General features: G+C 44.7%; 1 protein-coding gene across 6 annotated transcripts in view; it reads right to left on the reverse strand.

Annotated features, from left to right (window-relative positions):
* Nucleotides 1-22,667, reverse strand: part of LOC142365547 (secretory carrier-associated membrane protein 1-like) — a 98,039-nt gene that overhangs the window by 18,860 nt on the left and 56,512 nt on the right. For 3 of the 6 annotated variants that reach the window (XM_075446400.1, XM_075446398.1, XM_075446402.1), the window contains 2 exons: nucleotides 1,996-2,094; nucleotides 1,618-1,729 (listed from right to left, as the gene is read on the reverse strand). In XM_075446400.1, the coding sequence (XP_075302515.1) occupies nucleotides 1,618-1,729; nucleotides 1,996-2,094 (211 nt within the window). Of the gene's footprint in view, nucleotides 1-1,617; nucleotides 1,730-1,995; nucleotides 2,095-9,871; nucleotides 9,938-13,901; nucleotides 15,458-22,667 lie in introns of those variants that run through there. The other 3 variants (XM_075446403.1, XM_075446399.1, XM_075446397.1) reach the window with 3 other exon arrangements.

Consider the following 22,667-nt stretch of genomic DNA (forward strand, 5'->3'; position numbering starts at 1 on the left):
CTCAGGACCCTCGGATGCACCTCATCAGGTCCCATGGACTTGAGCACCTTCAGGTTCCTTAGATGACCTCGAACCTGGTCTTCTCCTGCAGTGGGTGATTCTTCATTCTCCCAGTCCCTGCCTTTACCTTCTGTGACTTGGGCCGTGTGGCTGGAGCAATTGCCAAAGGAGTTCGAATGAGTGTGCAAAAGAAAAAAAAATCAGAAGGAAAAGAATACTGTTCTCCTCAGTCACGACATACAATTTCTGATTTGCAGCATCTTTTATGCACCCTCTTTAAAGCTTTAAGAGCTCTCTCTTCTTTATTCAGCCTTCCTAAAGAATCCTTTAGATTCTTCATGGACTCTTCAAGCACTCTGGTGTGAACAACTGCAACCTAATAACACAGTAAATACCCATTTTAAAAATATCCTGAAACATGCATGGCATATCAGAGTTATGTTCCCTATGATACAGATGAACAAAACTATCCCTGAAGCCTGGAAGAGACAAGTAATCAATCCAGACCACCAGTATAAGTTAGTGAAATTATATAAAGAGCAAGATATGGAGAAGAAAATGAAAAAAACAACAAAAAAAATCATTATCTGAGAGAAGAGGTACAGAGATTTAATAAAGAGATTGAAAAGAATAAATACTGAGAAAATAAATATGTTTAATGTAGGGACAATATCACCATGATTCGTTTCCTTAGAAGAAGAATAGCAAGTCCCCATTCCCAGATCCTAGCATATGACTGGCATAAAGTTCCCTGAGAATTTGAATTACTAAATAATTATGCAATCTGGAATTGTACTGATGTATACTCTAATTTCCACAGGAGCAAAAAAAACCAGCACATGTGGAAATACAACAGTCATAATTCTAGATACAAGTGAAAAGATCACAGAAAGTCAACTTTGCACGTGGTGTTTTGATTTTTTGTTTTGTTTTGGGTGTTTTTTTCTAACTGCAGTCTAAAGTTCTTCCTTTTGAAAAGGAATATTCCCATCTACTTCTAGGAAAGTATCTTCAGTTAAGAGGATGTAAATCTTCTCATTTGTGAAACTGCAATATGAAAACTGATGCTTTCACACAGCACACTTACAGTTTGTGGCAAAATGAGATATGGACCTTGACTATGGGTTCCAAAGTGTCATATGAAAAATAAATAAAATATTAATAATAGAATAAACCTTTCTGATATTTGCATAGAATATTGTGTCTGTAACACAGCAAAAGATAAGAAAATGTTTCAGAACAGGAAAGTTCTCCTACAGCTGTAAATGCTGACAGAAGAGTAATCAGAGATGTTACTTATGAAGTTACTTCTTGTCAAACTACTCCATTTCTATTCAACAGTATTACTTGTCTATTAACCTAGAATAAAAATAGCTGATAGCAGAGTAACATATAACATAGGCCACATTTAAAATTTTTGCTGTGAAAATTTGCACAGGCCAGGCCAGTTTTTATGCACTGTATGCATTGTCCCAAAGGAGATAAATTTTCTTTTTCTGAAGAGATTACAAAAAAACTCCTCTTTAATCTGTTACAGAATGTCACTGTAAAACTAAAACAGTTTCTAAGAAAAAGTGAAATTTCTGCAATTTAAAAAAGTATTTTTTTCATGCATACCTGCCTGCTGATTGAGACTCTGCATTTCCCTTTCTCTGCGATCTAGTTCAGCTGCTTTTCTTTCCAGTTCTTCTTGACGCTTTACCAGTTCTGCCTGGGTCAAGGCATGCTCCTGAACAAAACAAGCATCATTAGATATTGACAAAAAGAATACAAACACAAAATAAATATTCCAAGTCTATTTTCTATAACTAAACATCTCCAGTTATGGATGAAGACTGACCTAATATTACACGAATTCATGCAATAACTGATTACTTAAAGGCAGTATTAATTTTCATAAATTGTCAGGAAAGAAACGCTTATTTATAAAAGATACTATTCCAGAAGTGTATTTATCTGATTATAACTGAAAGGAACCTAGTGCCTGAAACAAACCTTTGCAATTTGTTTGTAAGCAGGTGTTTCTTCAGTTGGTTTCATTATTGCTGGCTGCATACTAGGTACATTAGGCATTTTCACATTTCCTGGAGGAGGCTAAGAAAACAAGAGACAATTATAGGGAAACAGTCTCCTATTCTAATAAACATCTAACACTGTAAGAACTAATACAGTCGTTTTAAAGGAAGTGTTACTGATAAACTGAAAATCTGATATGCTGCCTGCAATATTTATAACCTTTAGGAAAAAGAAGATAACTATATTCTGTGGTGCAGTGTTCTGCTTTTTTGTTTTTACACTGCACTACTTGCCATAAACACACATGGATCAGTAGAAAGTAAACAGAATATTATTTTTGCTCACACATGAATATGAATAAGGACAGTTATTAAGAGAATTGCAGGATTTAACAGTGATCTATTCATATTCTCAAACATGATGTCATTACTTAGTAATGTCTTCCAGAGTTTCTACTTAACAAAGGCTTATATCACCTGGTTAACTAGAGAAGCAATGTATCATATTAAACTTTCCAATTGAGGATCCACAATCTATTGCTTAACTATTCCACCAGTATGTACTGTGGTATCTAGTTTCAAGTACCACTAGCAATTTGGTCATATGGTCATTACCTATAAGAACACATTTTACAAGAAGCTTTTAATAGCTCATTTTTTTTCAATTTTGTGGTTTTGTTTTTGTTTCTTTTTTTGAAATCCTCTCCTGATTATTCCTGTTCGTCATCTCCTCTGACTTCCTCCCCATCTCTCTATCATACACAATGTGAACACAATGTTGCCTATTTGTTCACAGTGTTCAAAGTGTTAGAAGTACATTATTTTTGTCAAATGGAAGACAGGAGTTTTATGTTAATAATTGTCTTGAATTTAGGTGTATTTGCTGTGGGGTGAGTACACCTCTGCACCTTCTGCCTTGGATAAGGTATTAGTGCTGTCGGTTTAATCAGACTGTATTCCTTAACTAGCAAGGGAGGAGGACAGGGAAAGTTCCTGCTGGATACACTAGGAGAGCAAAACATTAAATGAATAATGAGAGGTAAACAAAGTGGAGAGACAGTGAAAAGAGCCTTTTAGGCTGTATTTTGGCTCACTGGAAGGATATAGGAGGACCACTAGGCAGGAGTGTGAACAAAAGGACCTTAATAAAGTATTGTAATCAGTGATGGCTTTGGTATAAATTAGATGATGAGGAAAATAACCCTCTAATGGAACCCTGAATTATAATACTTTGTTGCAATTGATGTTATTTTTGAGAAGAAAAAAGAAGTGGGATAAGGTTTCATATGCAGCCGGTAACTATTTCTCGGTGCTTAAAGTATAGAAGTTTGGTTAAGAGTTGGAGCTGTTGGTGTTAAAAGAATTTGTTTAAGTGCAAAGTTGGTTTGTCGTATGTTGATTAAGGGACAGAGAGGTGGACGTGGTAAATAATGGGGATTTCACAGAGCAGAGAGATACGGAAGAAAAGCCCTTTGGGCTGTATTTTGTATAAAATAAGAAAGAAGAACAAGGAAGTTGAAAGGATGTTGCTCAGCATGTATTATAGGGCAGAGATGTACTAAGTTGGATAAAATGAAGGATCCTGGAGGGATCATGTGTCTGACCTGCCAGAATATTATTCATTGGGCAGTCAGCAAGTGATGCAGAAACTAAGAGCAGCAGGAATTTGGAAAATTTACTAGACGAGGCGTGGAGAGTGTTTAGTAACAGGGAGGAGGAGGATCAAAAGAAAGATAAGCAGATGTTGTTAGCAGTGTTACAAGAAAGTAAAAGAAGCGGATGTTAGTAGCAGTGTTACAAAACAGTGAAAGATTCAGAAGTGAAGGACCTGAGAGGCCCTTGGAAAGAAACCAATGTGCGTGTTGTAGGCAGAGGGGACATTAAAAAAATGAGTGTCCAGAAAGGCAGAGAAGGAGGAAAAGAATACAGGCCCACGTCAAGGAGGATTGACGGGGACCTGGGGAATCTACCCTAGCGGATCCACTGGTTGTATTAAAGCTAGGGAAACGGCAACAGAGCATGGAATTTTTAGTTGATACTGGAGCAACACTGTCAGTTTTAAATTAGGCTTTGACACCTGTAGATGATGACTTTGTAATGGTAAGGGGAGCTCCTGGCCAAAGTGAAAAGGTGTACTTTCTAAAACCCCTTGAATTCAAATTAGGGAAACAATTGGGGGTACACAAATTTTTATATATGCCTAATTCCCCAAGGCCTCTATTAGGACAAGATTTATTGGAACAATTAAAGGCAAAAATAAGATTTGACAAAGGGAAAGTAGAATTCTGGGTGGGAAACGACCAGCTAATTAAAGTTTTGAGTTTGGCCCTCATAAATAACCCTGTTGGCTCAGGAGTACCTGAGGAAGTCCAGAACCAGGTATACCCGGGAGTATGGGCCACAGAGACATCAGGAAAAGCGAAAAATGCCTCTCCAATAATAGTCAAACTTAAGCAAGGAACATGGCCTGTAAGGATTAGACAATATCCTCTTAGAATGAAAGACAGAGAAGGAAATTGACCAGTGATCAACCGGTTCATCAAATATGGGTTATTAATAGAGTGTGAATCAGAATAGAACACTCCCATTTTACCTATTAAAAAGCCAAATGGTAGTTATCGAATAGTACAGGATCTCAGGGCTATCAATAGAATTGTTGAGGACCTGCATCCTGTTGTGGCAAACCCATACACATTATTAACTAAATTGATACCTGAATTGGCCTGGTTTACCGTCCTGGACTTGAAAGACACCTTCATTTCCCTCCCATTAAGTTTAGAAAGCCAGTTGTTGTTTGCATTTGAATGGGAAAACCCAGACTCCGGAAGGAAGACACAGCTGACACGGACTGTGTTACCCCAGGGGTTTAAAAATAGCCCCACTCTTTTTGGAAATTGCTTAGAACAATGGGAGCGACCCCATGGAGCAGGAACAATATTACAATATGTACATGATCTATTAATAGCCACTGAAATGAAAGAACTTTGTATAATATGGACAATCAGTCTGCTAAATTTCCTTGGACTTAATGGCTATCGAGTTTCTCCACAGAAAGCCTAAATAGCTCGACAGCAAGTAACCTACCTCGAGTATGAGATAGCTGCGGGCCAATGAGCACTGGGGACAACAAGGAAGGAGGCCATCTGTCAGACCCCTCGACCACAGACACCTAAAGAGCTCTGCACATTCCTGAGAATGACAGGATGGTGTCGCCTATGGATATATAATTATGGACTCTTGGTAAAACCGCTCTATGAACTATTAAAATCTGATAAAAAACTCCTCATCTGGAATGAGGAAGCAAAAAGAGCATTCCAACAGCTAAAGAAAAAGCTGATGGACGCCCCTGCTTTGGGATTACCAGACACTATTAAGCCCTTCTGGCTGTTCTCTCATGAAAAGCAGGGAATAGCCCTAGGAATCCTAACCCAAAATCTGGGACCATATCGGAGGGCGGTGGCATACTTCTCTAAACAACTTGATGAAGTAAGCAAGGGTTGGCCTAGCTGCCTGAGGGCAGTAGCAGCAGTAGTGCTGAACATTCAAGAAGCATGTAAATTTACACTAGGCCAAAAGATTACAGTACTGGTATCTCATACTGTATCAGCAGTATTAGAGGTGAAGGGAGGACACTGGCTCTCACCACAAAATTTTCTTAAATGGCAAGCTATCCTGGTAGAGCAGGATGATGTGGAAATAGCAGTTACTAACATTGTCAATCCAGCATCTTTCCTCAGCAGGACCACAGGGGAACCAGTATCGCATGACTGCTTGGAAACGATTGAAGCAGTCTATTCCAGCCAACCCGACCTAAAAGAGGAGCTACTGGAGGACGCTGAAGATTGCTGGTACACTGACAGAAGCAGCTTCGTTTGACAAGGAGTCCGCAAGACAGGATACACGGTAACCACGACAGATCAGATCTCTTTTAGATTCTCCACTAGAACCGAAATGGGAAGGACCGTTCCAAGTGCTGCTGACATCCCACACAGCAGTCAAGATTAAGGAGCAGACATCCTGGATCCATCACACAAGAGTGAAGAAAGCTCCTCAGCAGCAATGGAAAATAACGTCCACTGGACCCCTGAAACTCCGCATCCAAAGACGCTAACATGGACTAACCAAGCTAGGCTAAGAACCTTTGCAATAATGTGGGTGGTAACTGTGCTGAAACCCATGAGAGTTGATACCTGGGAATGGCCTTGGTCAAAAGCCTATTTTTGATATACAGGAATTATGGGAAAAGACTTAGCGGGAATGAATCTAGCAACTGTCATCATATATGACAACAGGGAATTGCAATTACATGAATCAAAATGGAACCATTCGGTGCATAGATGGAAGGTCGATAAAAGGAAAACAATCCACGTAGGTTGCAGAATCTTTAGTACTAGCAGTAGAAAAAATTTCCCTCCTTTAACCCAAGTTACTATGAGAAGATTTTCTGAACAAAGAACAGAACCTACAATAGGTGGGGAACATTGTGCATCTGATGTTTGTTGGTTCAATTTTACTATAATTCAGTCAGTATCTGTTGTCTGTTTAAAAAGCACTGGCAGAAGAGACAGAGCATTATCATTTAAATTTGGGTTGGACATATCACAGGAAAAGATTTCGACTATGGCTATACCTGTGCCCATCACGGTGTCAACTTCTCCTACACCCCAGAAAATGACAGCACCTTATGTATATGAAGTGAGCCCCTATATAGTTAAGCGTATGGGCAAATGGAAAATGATAGTTCATTAAAGAAAGTGGAGCTAATAATGATTCTCACATCTCAAAGGAAAAAAAGGGATACAACAGACTTTGTGGAAACGAGTTTAAAAATTTTGAACATAAATTCCGAGGTACTGGCGAATAAGTTGTCCACCATTACGCAAGATTTAAGTAGAATACAACACATGTCACAATTGTCACTCTTAGCCGTAGGTAATAATCAATATCTCATGTCAGACATACTACCCCAATGGGAAGGGCTAAACGAAAAACATAAGTTAAAACAGTGACAGTGTCAAATATTTTGCCAAAACCCTTAAGCAGGGTAACTTTATAGCAAAAGGATTTGCAAAAAAAGAAGGAAAAGGGGGGGACTTGATGTGGGAAACTGACAATTAGTTCGATTTTGCTATAGCTTTAGTTTAATTTCGTTATATAATTTTGCATCTATGTTAAGGTAAGAGTTAAACACTGTTAATTGATTTAGTTCTGCTCTTTGTAATCTTGCTAACAAGGACTGTTGTGGCTCAAATGTAGCTAACAAGGACTGCTTGCGAGACAAACAAAGAGAAACAAGGACTGATAACCAGAACTTTGTTGTCTGTAAGAAGCAACTCTCTAGCTGAAACTGGTTCTATGGTTTGGGACTCAGCCAACACAGACAACTCGGGAATTTTTGAGCCAAAGGTGAAAGCATACAGCGAGGAAGACTACGAGCCTTCATCCAGAAGACCCCCACAGACGACCACCAGACGACACTGCGCAAGTGCTAAGGGGGGGTGGAGTATGATAATGAATTCCTAGAAATAATTACAATAGTCCAGCCTACTTAGATAAGCTTTGTAATAAATAGGTGCATGCTTCGTGGCTTGGTGTGCAAGTTAGGAGGAGCGATCCCCATTGCACCCAGCACCGCAATAAACATACCTGCTTGATAACTCTCTGAGTTGTGAAGTTTGATTCCGCACATCAACCAATACCTATCAAACCAAGGAAATTACTACTACCTAGATTAAAGTTATCGACTGACCTGTTAAGGGAGAAGCCGCTGCCCGAGCATTCACACACCACTCAAGAAGTTACACACACACCATTCGAGACTTTAACTGCGAGGACTGGAATCCCTTCGCAGTAGGCGACTCCAGTGAGCCGACGGGTGCCGTTTTTCGACTCCACACACACACACTCACTCTAGGGCACTTCCTCATGCCTCAGGCTCAACCCTACGTTTCCAAAGCAGTCTCTGACACGACATACACAAAAAAAAAAAAAAAAAAAATCTGGGCTTGTTCAGCCTGAAGAAGAGAAGGCTGAGAGGGGACCTAATATATACTTACAAATATCTGAAGGGTGGGGGTCAGGAGGATGGGGCCAAGCTCTTTTCAGTAGTGCCCAGCGACAGGACAAGGGGCAATGGGCACAAATTGAAGCACAGGAAGTTCCGTCTGAACATGAGGAAGAATTTCTTCCCTCTGAGGGTGACGGAGCACTGGAACAGGCTGCCCAGGGAGGTTGTGGAGCCTCCTTCTCTGGAGATATTCAAGACCTGCCTGGACAAGGTCCTTTACAGCCTGCTGTAGGTGACCCTGCTTCGGCAGGAGGGTTGGACTAGATGACCCACAGAGGTCCCTTCCAACCCCTACCATTCTGTGATTCTGTGATTCTGTGATACACCAGATGAATTTATTGAATGGTACAGCGGTGTAAAATAGCTTGAGCTGGGTGCCTCCAGAGACGGACACCAAACAAAGAAATCCCTGGGCAATTATACCCTTGCAATCTAAGTTCCTGCCCCGCATGAGTTCTCCACATGGTCTCCAAGCAGCAGCTGATCCAATGGTGTTATTTGGGTCTTGGGTCTTTTGTCCCTCATTGGGCCCCTTCATTGTCTCTGGGCAAGTGTCCTGGGTTCAGCTGGGATAGGGTTAATTTTCACAAGAAGCTGGTTGGGCTGACCCAAACTAGTCAATCAAACAGGATATACTATACCATGTGATGTCATGCTCAGTATTTAAAGGGGGGGAGCTGGCTGAAGCATGGGGATTTGCTACTCAGGAGCAAGCTGAGTATTGGGTGGTGAGAACATTGCATGCTGTATATTCTTTTTATCAGAATTATTGTTATTTTCTTCTCCCTTTGTTGTTCTGTAAAACTGTTTTTATCCCAACCCACGAGTTTTGCCTTTTCCTCCTGATTCTCCTCCCCATTCTACAGGGGCAGGGGAGGAGTGAGACAGCAACCGCGTGGTTTGTTGCCAACTGGGGTTAAACCTGAACCCAGGACAGCAGGCTGAAAATTCTTCCCTTATCTTCAAAGAGGCCCTGCTGCTGTCAATGGATGACTTCCTTATCTTCTAGCTGCAACTGAGTCCTTGGGGCCCTCCTTCACTTAGCTTGGCAAGGGTTCAATGAAAGTTCACGGTATCCAGGTGGCAAATTAACAGTGAGGCCTAAAGCTTCAGTGCAGTTAGCCACTAATGCTAAGCAAGTTAGTTATACAAACATATATATATATATATATGAGAAGTATACCAGAACACAAAACGGAAACTCTTCTTAAGTTTTGACTAATTTTTTCTATAACAGAACTTTACCAAAACAGTCCAGTATAGCCCTACTATGATGTTATTTTATTCTTAAATATGCTTGGGAGAAAACTACAATTCACATCTTTCTTTGTGTAGAGCTTGAAACATGAAAAACTTCCCCGTTCTGTGATTTTTTAAGACAGAGAACCACTTGTTCCTAATAAGACTGAAATCAAGAAAAAAAATATGGTGAAAATCATGATGTTTTAAATACAAAAGCACTTTAAACCAAAGCAGGAATCAACTGAATACCACTAACTTGGCAAATTATGACTTGGCCCAGCTTATCTGTATCTTTTCCAACTGTGGTGGGTTGACTCTGACTGGACACCAGGTGCCCACCAAGCTGCTCTATCACTCCCCCTACTCAGCAGGAGAGGGGAGAGAAAAATATAACGAAAAGCTCATAGGTTGAGATAAGGACAGGGAAAGATCACTCGCCAATTCCTGTCACAGGCAAAACAGACTCAACTCAGGGAAATTAATTTATTGCCAATCAAATCAGAGTAGGATAATGAGAAAGTAAAAACTAAATCTTAAAACACCTTACCTCCACCCCTCCCTTCTTCCATGGCTCAACTTCACTCCTGATTTTCTCTACCACCTCTCCCCGAGTGGCGAAGGGGGACGGGGAACGGGGGTTACGGTCAGTCCATCACATGCTTTCTCTGCCACTCCTTCCTCCTCAGGGGGAGGACTCCTCACACTCTTCCCCTACTCCAGAGTGGGGTCCCTCTCACAGGAGACAGTCCTCCACAAACTTCTCCAATGTGAGTCCTTCACACAGGCTGCAGTTCACAAACTGCTCCAGCATGGGTCCTTTCCATGGGGTGCAGTCCTTCAGGAATAGACTGCTCCAGCGTGGGTGCCCCTGCAGGGTCACAAGTCCTGCCAGCAAACCTGCTTCAGCATGGGCTTCTCTCTCTTCATGGGTCCACATGTTCTGCCAGGAGCCTGCTACAGTGTAGGCTCTCCATGGTGTCATAGCCTCCTTTGAGCACATGCACCTGCTCTGGCTTGGGGTCCTCCACAGGCTGCAGGGTGGATATCTGCTCCACTGTTAACCTCCATGGGCTGCAGGGGTGTCGTGGTTTGGCCCCAGCTGGAAACAAAGGACCACACGGTCGCTCTATCGCCCCTCCCCCCACTGGGGTGGCAAGGAGAATCAGAAGAAAAAGGCAAAACTCATGGGTCAGGATAAGGGCAGTTTAACAGAACAGCAAATGAAGCAAACAGTAACAACAGTAATACTGATAAGAAGAACATAGAAAACAAATAACGGAATGCACAGATCAACTCTCTTTCACTGCAGGATGCGCAGCACGCTCCCCAGCTGTGATTAACTGCCCCCTCTCCAGCTCCCCCACTCAGAACCGAGCATGATGTCAAACAGTATCAAATACCCGGTTTTGTTCGGCCAGTTTGGGCCAGCCTGGCTGTGTCCCCTCCTGGCTTCCTGTGAAAATTAACCCTATACTGGCCCATAGAATTATTAGTAAAATTAAGGTTTATATGAAAAACGTAGCAGTGTTCACCCACTGAGGAAAAGCATGAAATCAGAAGGAGCTCTGAGGATGGGACACAGCTGCAGCAGGCATGCGAGGAATCCACTAACACAGCAACTCCCTGCAATGTACCACAGAGGATGGAACGGAGTGGAGACTCCGTGGCCCTGCTCCGTGATGACAAAGCGGGAAGAAATGGTTCTCTAGAACTGATAAGCAGCTCATCTGGCCCCCTGAGCCAACAGGTTTTCGAAACCTTGCCAAAGTGCTATCCTCTCGTGAACTTTGCTTGTTTTAATATCATTTTAATACCAAAACACACCTCCATCCCAAAGGCTATCTGCCTCCGAGGTGCGACCACCCCTCTTCGAGTCTGCGCTCTCGATTTTTTGTAAACTATACCTTTAAATGTGAAGTGAGAGAATTTTACACCAATCATGATAAAAGGTATGTATGACTACAAGTCACTCAAACTCCACCTTAAAGGCAGAAAGGATATAAAAATAACCAGGGAAATGGGGGATTTTCGGAGAAGAAGATAACACCGTAGGTTTTCGGAGGAGAAGAAGATAACACCGTGAGCAAGTCAAGGGAAACTCCACCTCAGACTGCCTCCGACAACCAGGATTGGCTGACGGGCTGAGCCTTGCTTCTCCCCTCCTTGGGACGCCTTGGGTGAGACTTAAACTAAGCGCTTTTCTCGGGAATAGTTACTCCCTAATGTTTATAGCCAGGCTGTATTATTTATAACCTTTTCACGCGTTTTATATTTGCACGTGCTTTCTTGCAGACAGTCACTATCACCGGCAATTCAATAAACCTATATACCTGTTGCACAAATAAAACTGCACTGTTTAAGTAGCCAGTTGTCACAGTTTCTCACTGAACGCGACCAAATGCGGCCGTGCCAGTTCATGAGCACAACTGGACTGAAGGTGCAGACTGCTATTAGTGTATCCAGAGTCGTGGTAGTTTAATATACATATTAAACACAACTGGACTGGTAGTGGCAAATTGGACATCACTCAGAATTTAAACCTAGCCGCACCTAGCCTCTCACTTTGGTGAAGAGCGTTAGAAAGCAAGGGGGTTTATTTTCTGCCAAATTAACGTGACATGGCCGAACCCAGGACTGCAGGGGGACAGTCTGCCTCACCATGGACTTCATCACGGGCTGCAGGGGAATCTGTACCCTGGTGCCTGGAGCACCTCCTCCCCCTCCTTCTTCACTGACCTTGGTGGCTGCAGAGTTGTTTCTCTCACATAGTCTCACTCCTCTCTCAGGCTGCTGTTCAGCAGCAGTTTTTCCCCCTTCTTAAATATCTTATCACAGAGGCCCTACCACTGTCGCTGATTGGCTTGGCCTTGGCCAGTGGTGGGTCCATCTTAGAGCCAGCTGGCATTGGCTCTGTCAGACATGGGGGAAGCATCTGGCAGCTTTGCACAGAAACCACCCCTGTAGCCCCCTCGCTACCAAAACCTTGCCCCGGAAACCCAATACACCAACCACCTTTTGAAATGCACAAATGCAATACACCGAGGAGAAAATATCATGTCTGGGTAAACTCCACCTCTGTGTGTAATACTGCAGCGTATCTCAGCAACATCAGCCAACTCCAGCATTTCAGAATTATCTTTCCACCTTATACATCAGCTCCTATCAGACAAGTCTCATTTCTCAGAATTACTCAATGATTTAAGCTTTTCCTCATAAGAAAGATTACTCAGTGTTCTAGGATGAAGACCGCTGAAGTTCGTTAAAGACTAGGTTAGTACTGCTGTTCTTTATGTCAGAGCATTCTGTGATAAGGATAAAGGTTTCTTGTACAATATCTCCTACAAAAACTAGACAACTATTGAGAGTCTTTGTCCTGGTTTTGGTTAAAATAGAACTGATTCTCTTTTAGTGTATCTTCCTTACAGCTAAATTCTTCTAAGTGACTGTATTTTTCTGAAGTTGGCTGCATATTTTACAGACACTGTCCGCTCCAAAGCTGATAACACCTAATGTTTATAGTTTTACTGAGCTAATGGTAGGAACAGAAGGCAGAAAAAGGCCCCTGTTTATAATTATTTCTGTAGCAGCCAAGGTCACTGATAGACCTCTTAGGTCCCGCAAGTGAGGAGTCGGAAATGGTCGCACTTGCAGGGAGGGGCAGACAGGACAGCTGACCCGATACTGGCCAACTAGGTATTCCATGCCATGCATGTCATACTCAGTTTAAAGCTGGGGGATCACAAGGGTCTCGCTCTCTTCATCCATGGCTGACTTCTGAGGAGGATCCTGCTCGTTGTTCTGCCTGCGATCCTGAGCCAGATTCCGATCCGTGCATTCCTGAGTCCAGTTCCCATCTACTGCGGAGTCCAGTCCGGGACTTCCTGGTGCCTGCCTGGCAGCTGCTGATGGAACACCAGCCCTCAAGCACACAAGTCTGGGAAACTCAGTATCAGGTTTGCATATTTTACATTATTTCTCTCATTATTAATATTATTAGTAAAGCTGGTTTTATATTCAATTTGTAAGTCTCTCTCCCTTTTCCTCCTTTTTCCCTTCCTCTGGTGGGAGGGTGGGGGTTAATAGAGAGCATCTGCCACTCAGCTTATTGCTGCCCTGCTCTAAATGGTGACACTCATACAGCTATATCAGTACAGTAACATGAAGGAGGTCACTCCATGTTGCGGCAGCATCAAGGACTCGACCAATATGATCCATAACAGTCAACTTTATTAGCAGAGAATCTAGATTATATAGACAGCACTCAATTGTGACTAGTCACTATACATAAACACTCAGTGCAACACTCAGCTATGATTGGTTACTATACATAAAAACATCTATCAATAAAACACCCCGGTTACATAATCAATACTCAAACTATGATTGGTCAGTATTCATAGAACGACTGTTTACCTGCAGCTGGCCTGAGAACGATTGTCTTTCCCACAGCCAGCCTGGGAAAGGTTTGTTTTCCCACAGCTGGCCTGGGAAAGGCCTGTTTTCCTGCAACCGGCCTGAGAAAGGTTTGCTTTCCCACAACCAGCCTGAGAAAAGCTTTGAGGCCTGTGCTGCTTGAAACCTGTGCTACTACAAACCGATTGAGTCCATATTCAGAGTGTCTGGGTTGCTCACAATATGTCCCTGTTTCTCCAGAAACCCTACAAATCGCCCTTTTTGTTTTTGAGCAACCCAGATACCGTTAAACGTCTTCTTAACCACCTTTATGGCACAACTTATCAAACATCCAAAAATGCATAGCACGATCAGAATCGTAACCAGCGTCGCTGTTCCCTGTTTGACCAAATCTGCCAACCACCCACGGATGCTCAGGTGACTGAGCCAGTGTGACAACCCCGACTCTACCGTAATAGCGTTCAGATTCTGTTGTAGCTTATGTAATTGCTTGTGGATTGATTTTGAGTGGTCCGACAGATTCATGCAACACATTCCATCTAAATCCTCACACCCATGACCATGTGCTAAAAGCAGAACATCGATTGCCGCTCTATTTTGTAATACTGCATGTCGAACACTATCCATATCTTGAGTTAACTCTGATATCATTTTTGACGTTGCATTTATTTCCTTAGCTACTAAACACGCTAATCTCCCTATATCTGTTAAAGCTTTTGAAGCAGCTCCCCAAGGTAACAACAGTGACAATGCCACTCTTCCTGCTCTGTCATAGAGTGATAATCTCCCATCACACTGTGGTGTCAATTGTCTAAGCGCTCGTTTTGCCCTTGTACGATTTTTCAGGATACTCATAGGTGGGGCAAACATAATTAATTTTCCAAAATAACACGGTCCTCCTATTGCTCGCTTTGGAATGCCTTGCCATGCTCTATCTCCGCAGATCAAAAAATACCCTGGGGGAATGGCTTTAGCTGAATTATTTACCCATACGCTTATCTTTGGATTCTTTATCCCTGTTCCTGCTGACCCATTGCAATAGTCATCCTTGTTTTTGTAATTGTAAGCTGGTTTCGGCTCATTTTTCTTACCTAATTGCACTTGTCGACTAGTGACATTGGTCCATCCTATCCAATCAAACCTACGATAATGGCTAGTTCCTGTAAAAGCACTTCCAGCAAAGTGGAAGCAAGATTCATTTCCAAACATGGATCCAAGGAGATCTATCTCCTGGGGATCCCATGGTAGGGAAACATTTAAGGCGTTAATCACAAGAGCGGCCGCATAGCCTCCGCAAGGCAGCTTTTGTTGCCGAGATCCGTGATATGTTTCTAGTCGAGAGCAGCTGGCATTCACCACTGTCTCCCGTAGAATGGTCTCATTTGAAACCCAACCCTTCCAATCGTTTGGGTCCCAATACGGCGTTCCAATTAAGCATGTTCTAAAAGGATCAGTTACCGATTGCATAGAAATACAAAATGATGTTTGATTGGTCTGATTCGCAAAGGTTAACCACATATTAGACCTAGGGTTAATCTTGTACATCGGCTCAATTTCGTGAGGCCTCGCTAACCCCAATAAGGCCCTTATCAGTCCTATTATCACTCTCGAGGCATCCTTCTGGAACTTCATCGCCTTCAGTGCTTTTCCTTCTCCCATTCTTCGGGTCGCACACACCACGATCTCAGAGCAGAAAGAATGATCCCTCTGCGCTGCTTACCTACAATTTGATTATTAAGAGTAAAATAACAGTGGTTATAAAGCTTAATTACCTTATAAAGCATAACAATAATAACCTTTGTTTCTTAACCTTTACTTAACACTACTAATTTTACAAATAGTCACTCGTGCCCCAGTACAAATCCTTGCGCTGAGGCTAAAAAACACTGCCTTGGGCGCCTAATAAGCACTGCAGGAATTGTTCTGTCCACTGGAAATGAGTGAACAGATCCACCTGCAACTGGCTCCGCGGGCACGACCAATGATTAGAACCATCTCCCTTTTACATGAGCTACAGAGCAGTTTACCCACGGCCGACATCTCACCCCACGTGTCGAGCTGTGCAACTGCTATCCTCGCCAGATAGCTCACACATACAGGGAATCCGGGTTTGCGAATCCCCAAATAACTACCACGAATCCCTCAGGTCCGCCTCCTCTACGAAGATAAAATTAAGACGGTTCAGTGGGTGAAGTGCAGTCAGCCATGGTTTCAGTTTGTTGGTCAGCTGCTCTTGCAGATTCGGCGCTGCTTCCTCCCAAGTCATTCAACCATGGCTTAACCCACCTTGCTGGCACCCATCGAGGTCCTGCTTCTGTCAAGACACAAACATAACCTCTGCCAGTCAATTTCACCTCTACTGGTCCCTTCCATTCTCTGGAAGTTAAGTCACGATACAGGACTTTGGCAGGCGTTGACTCCTGCACTCCTGCTTCTAAGGACAACTGATGTACCACCATAGGAGGAGACCCCCTATCTTCGGTGAGATGTAAGTAGTTCAGCACATACAGCGCTTTCGCAACATGCTCCGTCGGGCTCTCCAAAGTTTTCCCTTTTTGCTTATTCAAAAGCGATTTTAGGATTCTGTGAGCCCGCTCGACTATAGCTTGACCTGTGGACGAGTGCGGAATACCAGTAATATGGCGAACGCCCCACATCTGACAAAACTGCGCAAATGTTTTAGATGTATAAGCTGGTCCATTGTCTGTCTTTAACTCTTGTGGAATTCCCAACACAGAAATGGCAACATGCATACGTTTAATTGCATGTTTAGCAGTTTCCCCTGTCTGAACTGTTGCCCACATTGCGTGTGAAAAGGTGTCAATAGATACATGAACATATTTGAGTCGACCAAATTCAGGGACATGAGTAATGTCCATCTGCCATACTTGCAGTGCCTTCAAACCTCGTGGGTTGACACCCAATCCCAATCCAAAACCCACCTTCTGACAGGCTGGGCAGGACTGTACAATCCCCCTGGCGTCTCCCACCGAGATACTAAACTGTTTTGCAAGCATTTTTGCCGATTGATGGAAAAAATCGTGAGACAAACGGGCTTGCTCAAACAGGTTTACCGCTCCCAATTGCGCTACACTTACTAACCGGTCTGCGGCATTGCTGCCTATTGCCAAACCCTGATTAAATTGATGGCTGCGAATGTGGGTAATAAAACAAGGATGTTGCCGTTGGCCTAAAAGATGAGACAATTGTAATAACAAGACATACAGAGTATTGCTCTTGATCTGCCTCACCATGGCTCTTTCCAGGCGACCTGTGACACCTACAACATACAAAGAATCGGAGACAACATTAAGAGGTTCATCTTGCCAATGATGAAATGCCCATACTACTGCTTTTAATTCAAGGGTTTGTAGCGAATCACTCTCCTGACCCTGCAAAACATGATAGTACCACTGACCTGCCAAATTCCATGTGACCGCCCCCCTTTTTGATTTTCTTCCGGCATCTGTAAATACTGTTATGCCTTGCACTGGAGTCTCTGATTTATTAGGTTTTTCTTCAAATTCCTGCGCTTGAAGCAGAGGTAACCATTTTTCAGAGGGGTAATGATTAGAAATTTTTCCTAGGAAACCTGCAATCGCTATCTGTACTAGGTCGGTGGTGGTCACCAGCCATTGCCAATAACTTTGGACTATAAGCAAGTATATTACCGTTGGCTCGAGACCCGACAGATCAATGATTCTTTGTCGGCCTTTTATCACCAGGTTCGCCAACAATTCCACTCGAGTGCAGACCGTCGTTTTCGGGTTAAATGATGTAAATAACCACTCCAAGATTCGAACTCCCTGCTCTTCCTGTTGAACAATGAGGCCTAACGGGTATCTGCGGTGCAGTGATGAATTTATAATCATTAACTGCAAGGGACAGTCTAAAAGTCTCCTGGCGGCTATACCTTTTTGTATTTTCTGGACGATGTGCTGCAATGTTTCTTTCTGATTTTCTGTTAAATGCCTACGCCCCCCTGCTTGACATGATGTTCCCAATAATGGCATCAATGGTGCTAGGTCATCATTTGTGATTCCACAAACTGCTCTAACCCATTGAATGTCCCCTAAGAGTTTCTGCACATCTGTTAAGGTCTTTATTTCCGTGTTTAGCTCTACCTTCTGTGGCTGCACAGCCCCTCCTGTGATGATCCAGCCCAGATACAACCATGGCCCCTTCTTCTGAACCTTTTCGGACGCTATCTTCAACCCCCTGAGCTCAAGTTCCCGTTGGAGTTCCCATAATATGAGCTCTGACTCTATTTTCTCTCCTGCAATCAGTATGTCGTCCATGTAGTGATAAACTAATAGGTTCTTGTGTTTTGTTCTAAATGGCTGCAAGGCCCAAGCGACAAACATTTGGCACATGGTAGGTGAATTTTTCATGCCTTGTGGCAGGACCACCCAATGGTATCTTCTCGCTGGTCCCCCCTTATTTACCTCGGGTACGGTAAACGCAAATTTTTCAGCATCATCTGGATGCAAGGGTATGGTAAAAAAGAAATCTTTTAGATCGATAATTAGCATTTCCCAATTTTCCGGAATCATAATTGGAGATGGCAGCCCCGGTTGCAGGGCTCCCATGTCTTGCATTACCTCATCGACTGCTCGCAAATCTTGAAGCAGTCTCCATTTTCCTGATTTTTTCTGAATCGTAAAAATAGGAGTGTTCCATGGACTTGTGGATGGAACAATATGGCCTGCTTTCAGTTGTTGATCAATTAAGTCATTAGTAATCTGCAGCCTATCTTGCTTCAGCGGCCATTGGTCCACCCATACCGATGTTGTGGTGGTCCAGGTGAGCTTAATGGTTGGCTGCTGTGCAATGGCCGCTCCTAAAAATCCTGAGTGACAAGTTTTACTCCCATCTATGACAATACATCTCTCCCAAACAGGGCAATTGGTATGGCCATTACATAAGGTCGAGTGGTCACACTCTTACCATCCCTAAATCCAACCATCACGCGCGTTTTGCTAATAAGTGTTTGCTGAGATCCTTCTACTCCTACCACAGCTGTAGTAGCCGGGATAGTTGGCCACCTTCTAGGCCACAAACTCCTTGGCACAATGGTTACATCGGCTCCTGTGTCCACCAGCATTTTCAGCTGTATGGAATCTCCTATCGGATGGGATATACATACATACTCCTGTGGTTTCCCCTTCTCTATGTCCAAGGCTAACATCACTTCTGCCTCTCCAGTGGAACCAAAAGCTCCTGCACCTCTCACTCTTGTTTCTGCTCTCAGGACACTTGCTTTAAAAGGTATTAGTTGGGCAATTTTTGAACCTTTGGGAATACTGACTGGTGGGGTCAAAGTATAAACCATTATTTGTATGATTCCCTGATAATCCGCATCTATTAACCCTGGGACTACAAAAACACCTCGCCTAGACGTTGAAGATCGTCCTAAAATCAAAGCACTTAAACCTCGACCTAAAGGACCTTGTAAACTCGAGTCAACTGTTTTAACCTCCTGAGTAAGCAACGTGAACTCTACTGCTGTTGCCACATCCAACCCTGCGCTGCCGACTGTGGCGGCGGCGCAGCTGTCCAAGCACCCTGCACTTGTGTCGTCGCGTGAGGGCGCCTCGCGCTCACTAATCTGTTTCCCGGTTTCTTGCATTCGCTGGTATTGTGGTTGTCCCGCTTACAACTTGCGCACCACTTTCTTCCCTCTCGGCTATCCGAGCCCTTAACTTCACATTCACAGAACCACAGAATGGTAGGGGTTGGAAGGGACCTCTGTGGGTCATCTAGTCCAACCCTCCTGCCGAAGCAGGGTCACCTACAGCAGGCTGCACAGGACCTTGTCCAGGCGGGTCTTGAATATCTCCGGAGAAGGAGACTCCACAACCTCCCTGGGCAGCCTGTTCCAGTGCTCCGTCACCCTCAGAGGGAAGAAATTCTTCCTCATGTTCAGACGGAACTTCCTGTGCTTCAATTTGTGCCATTGCCCCTTGTCCTATCACTGGGCACCACTGAAAAGAGCTTGGCCCCATCCTCCTGACACCCACCCTTCAGATATTTATAAGCATTTATAAGGCCCCCTCTCAGCCTTCTCTTCTTAAGGCTGAACAAGCCCAGCTCCCTCAGCCTCTCCTCGTAGGAGAGATGTTCCAGTCCCCTCACTATTCTTGTAGCCCTCCGCTGGACTCTCTCCAGTAGCTGTTCATCTTTCTTGAACTGGGGAGCCCAGAAATGGACACAGTACTCCAGATGGGGCCTCACTAGGGCAGAGTAGAGGGGAAGGAGAACCTCCCTCGACCTGCTGGCCACACTCTTCTTGATGCACCCCAGGATCCCATTGGCCTTCTTGGCAGCCAGGGCACACTGCTGGCTCATGGTTAACCTGTCGTCTACTAGGACACCCAGGTCCCTCTCCGCAGAGCTGCTCTCCAGCAGGTCCGCCCCAAGCCTGGACTGGTGCATGGGGTTGTTCCTCCCCAGGTGCAGGACCCTGCATTTGCCTTTGTTGAACCTCATCAGATTCCTCTCTGCCCAACTTGCCAGCCTGTCCAGGTCACGCTGAATGGCAGCACAGCCTGCTGGTGTATCCACCACTCCTCCCAGTTTTGTGTCATCCGCAAACTTGCTGAGGGTACATTCTAGCTCTTCATCCAGGTCATTGATGAAGAAGTTGAACAAGACTGGGCCAAGTACTGACCCCTGGGGGACACCACTAGTTACAGGCCTCCAACTAGACTCAGCGCCGCTGACGACAACCCTCTGAGTTCTGCCATTCAGCCAGTTCTCAATCCACCTCACCAACCACTCATCCAGCCCATACTTCCTGAGCTTCCCTAGGAGGATGTTATGGGAGACTGTGTCGAAAGCCTTGCTGAAGTCGAGGTAGACAACATCTACGGCTCTCCCTTCGTCTACCCAGCCAGTCATGCCATCGTAGAAAGCTATCATATTGGTCAGGCATGATTTCCCCTTGGTGAATCCATGCTGACTACTCCTGATAACCTTCTTTTCCTCCGCTTGCTTAGAGGTGACGTCCAGAATGAACTGCTCCATCGCCTTTCCCGGGATGGAGGTGAGGCTGACCGGCCTGTAGTTCCCTGGGTTCTCCTTCTTGCCCTTTTTGAAGATTGGAGTGACATTGGCCTTTCTCCCTCCGACAGTGACCCCTTTTACCACACTTAAAACAACTCCAGTCCCATCCTTCCTTTTTCTGATTGGCAACCAAAGGTCGGACCGCCGCCCCAACTGCAGCTGCCATCACCGTAGCCTTTTCTTGTTCTAACATACGGTCAGCAGCTTCCAGTAGGGCCCCAGCGTTTGCCCCGCGAGGCAACAAACTAAGAGCTTTTTTTGTTTTATCATTGGCATTCTCAAAAGCTAGTAAGTCTAAAAACCTCGCTTTCGTGTCCTCAGTCATATCCAGATGTGCCGTAATAGCCCCGTGCAGACGATCGATGAACTTTGCAAACGACTCTCCAGGCGCTTGCTTCACCGTCGTGAATGCAGGCGATATTTTATCGTCATGCACTGCGGCCAATGCCTTGAATGCTAAATCCTGACTTAACTGCAAAACCTCCGCCGCAAACTGCGCTTGCCAGTCCACTCTTATAAAAGGACCTGTTCCCAACAACATTTGAGCCTGAATCCCGTACAGCGGGTCCCCCTGCTGTCTAGGTGTTGCAGCTGCTCTATCACAACCTTGTTGCCAGTGCTGGAAAAATTGCAATTGTTGGGACGGGGACAAGAGCATTTGCATTATCATACGAATATCATGCGACGTTAATAGCGTAGCAGAAAAAATATGTTGGAGACGTGACTGCGTGTATGGTGATTTTAACCCATACTGCGTGATTTCAACCCATACTGCATAACCGAATTCTTCACCTCTTTTAAAATTTTCCAATCTAATGCCTCCCAGGCATGCACACCCTGACCATCAATCAAAACCGGATAGGCCGCTGGCACCAAAACCCCATCTAGCAGCGCATCACGAAGTATCCCTCTCCACCGCACCCCCGACCCCCCCCCCGGTTTCCCCCCCCTTCTCCCACAGCACATCGCAAGGCAGGGCTAGAAGAGAAAACGGGTTAGGCGGGTTAGGGACTGGTGGCTCCGGCAACGAAAGGTCCGTAGCCTTTCTGGGAGACTGGTCCAGGTGCATTTGCAGTTTTTCTAGCTTAGATATTAGTTCGCTGAGTTGGTCCTCTCGGACCTCCCGGACGGCCTCTTTCTCGTCTGCGCAACGAGTCACTGGTGATCCGGCAGATGGCGGTGTAGGCGGAGGAAGTGAAGGATACAATCGCGGCACAGGATCCGGCGACGTGGGACGATCCGGAGAAGCGATGGCAGCATCCGGCTGGTCCGCCTCCGCGCAACCCTCTCCGCAGCGCGGTGACGGTGGCAGCGATTCTGGCGGTGGGGGTGGTAACTCCTGCGCCAGCGGGTCGCTCCGCGCGTGCTCCTTCTCCTAGACCCCAGGTTCCCCTGCCTCCATGGGCCACCGACTCTGACCCCCTCCTGCTTTCACAGGCAGCGCGAGGGTGCTGGGACCTGCAAACTGCAAACTAATCGCCGAGCAAGACCCTCCCTCAGGTGTTAACGCAGCGAAAGCAGAGGCAGCGGCTCCCCTCTCAGCTATCATATCTTTTAAAGTCTCATGTATTAGCCTCCACAACGTGGAGAATTTGCTCGCTTCCTTGGATTCCATACTAATTTCTTCCCACAGTTTCATTCCTATATCCGCCCATGTCTGAACTACAAAGGCAGCATTAACTGAGGGGATTAAGTCCTTTCTCCGTGCCCACAGCAACAGAGCCTTCAAGGTAGCCGAGTCATATTGTAACCCTCTCACAGAGAGGATGTGTTGGAGGAGCTTAACCACTGCTGACTCTTCCTTTGTCAGTGTGGACCCCATCTCCTCCCCGGCCACCTGCTTGATCAGGGCAGGATTTCCGGGA

This window comes from Opisthocomus hoazin, chromosome W, assembly GCF_030867145.1.
Source record: "Opisthocomus hoazin isolate bOpiHoa1 chromosome W, bOpiHoa1.hap1, whole genome shotgun sequence".
Classification (NCBI taxonomy): domain Eukaryota; kingdom Metazoa; phylum Chordata; class Aves; order Opisthocomiformes; family Opisthocomidae; genus Opisthocomus; species Opisthocomus hoazin.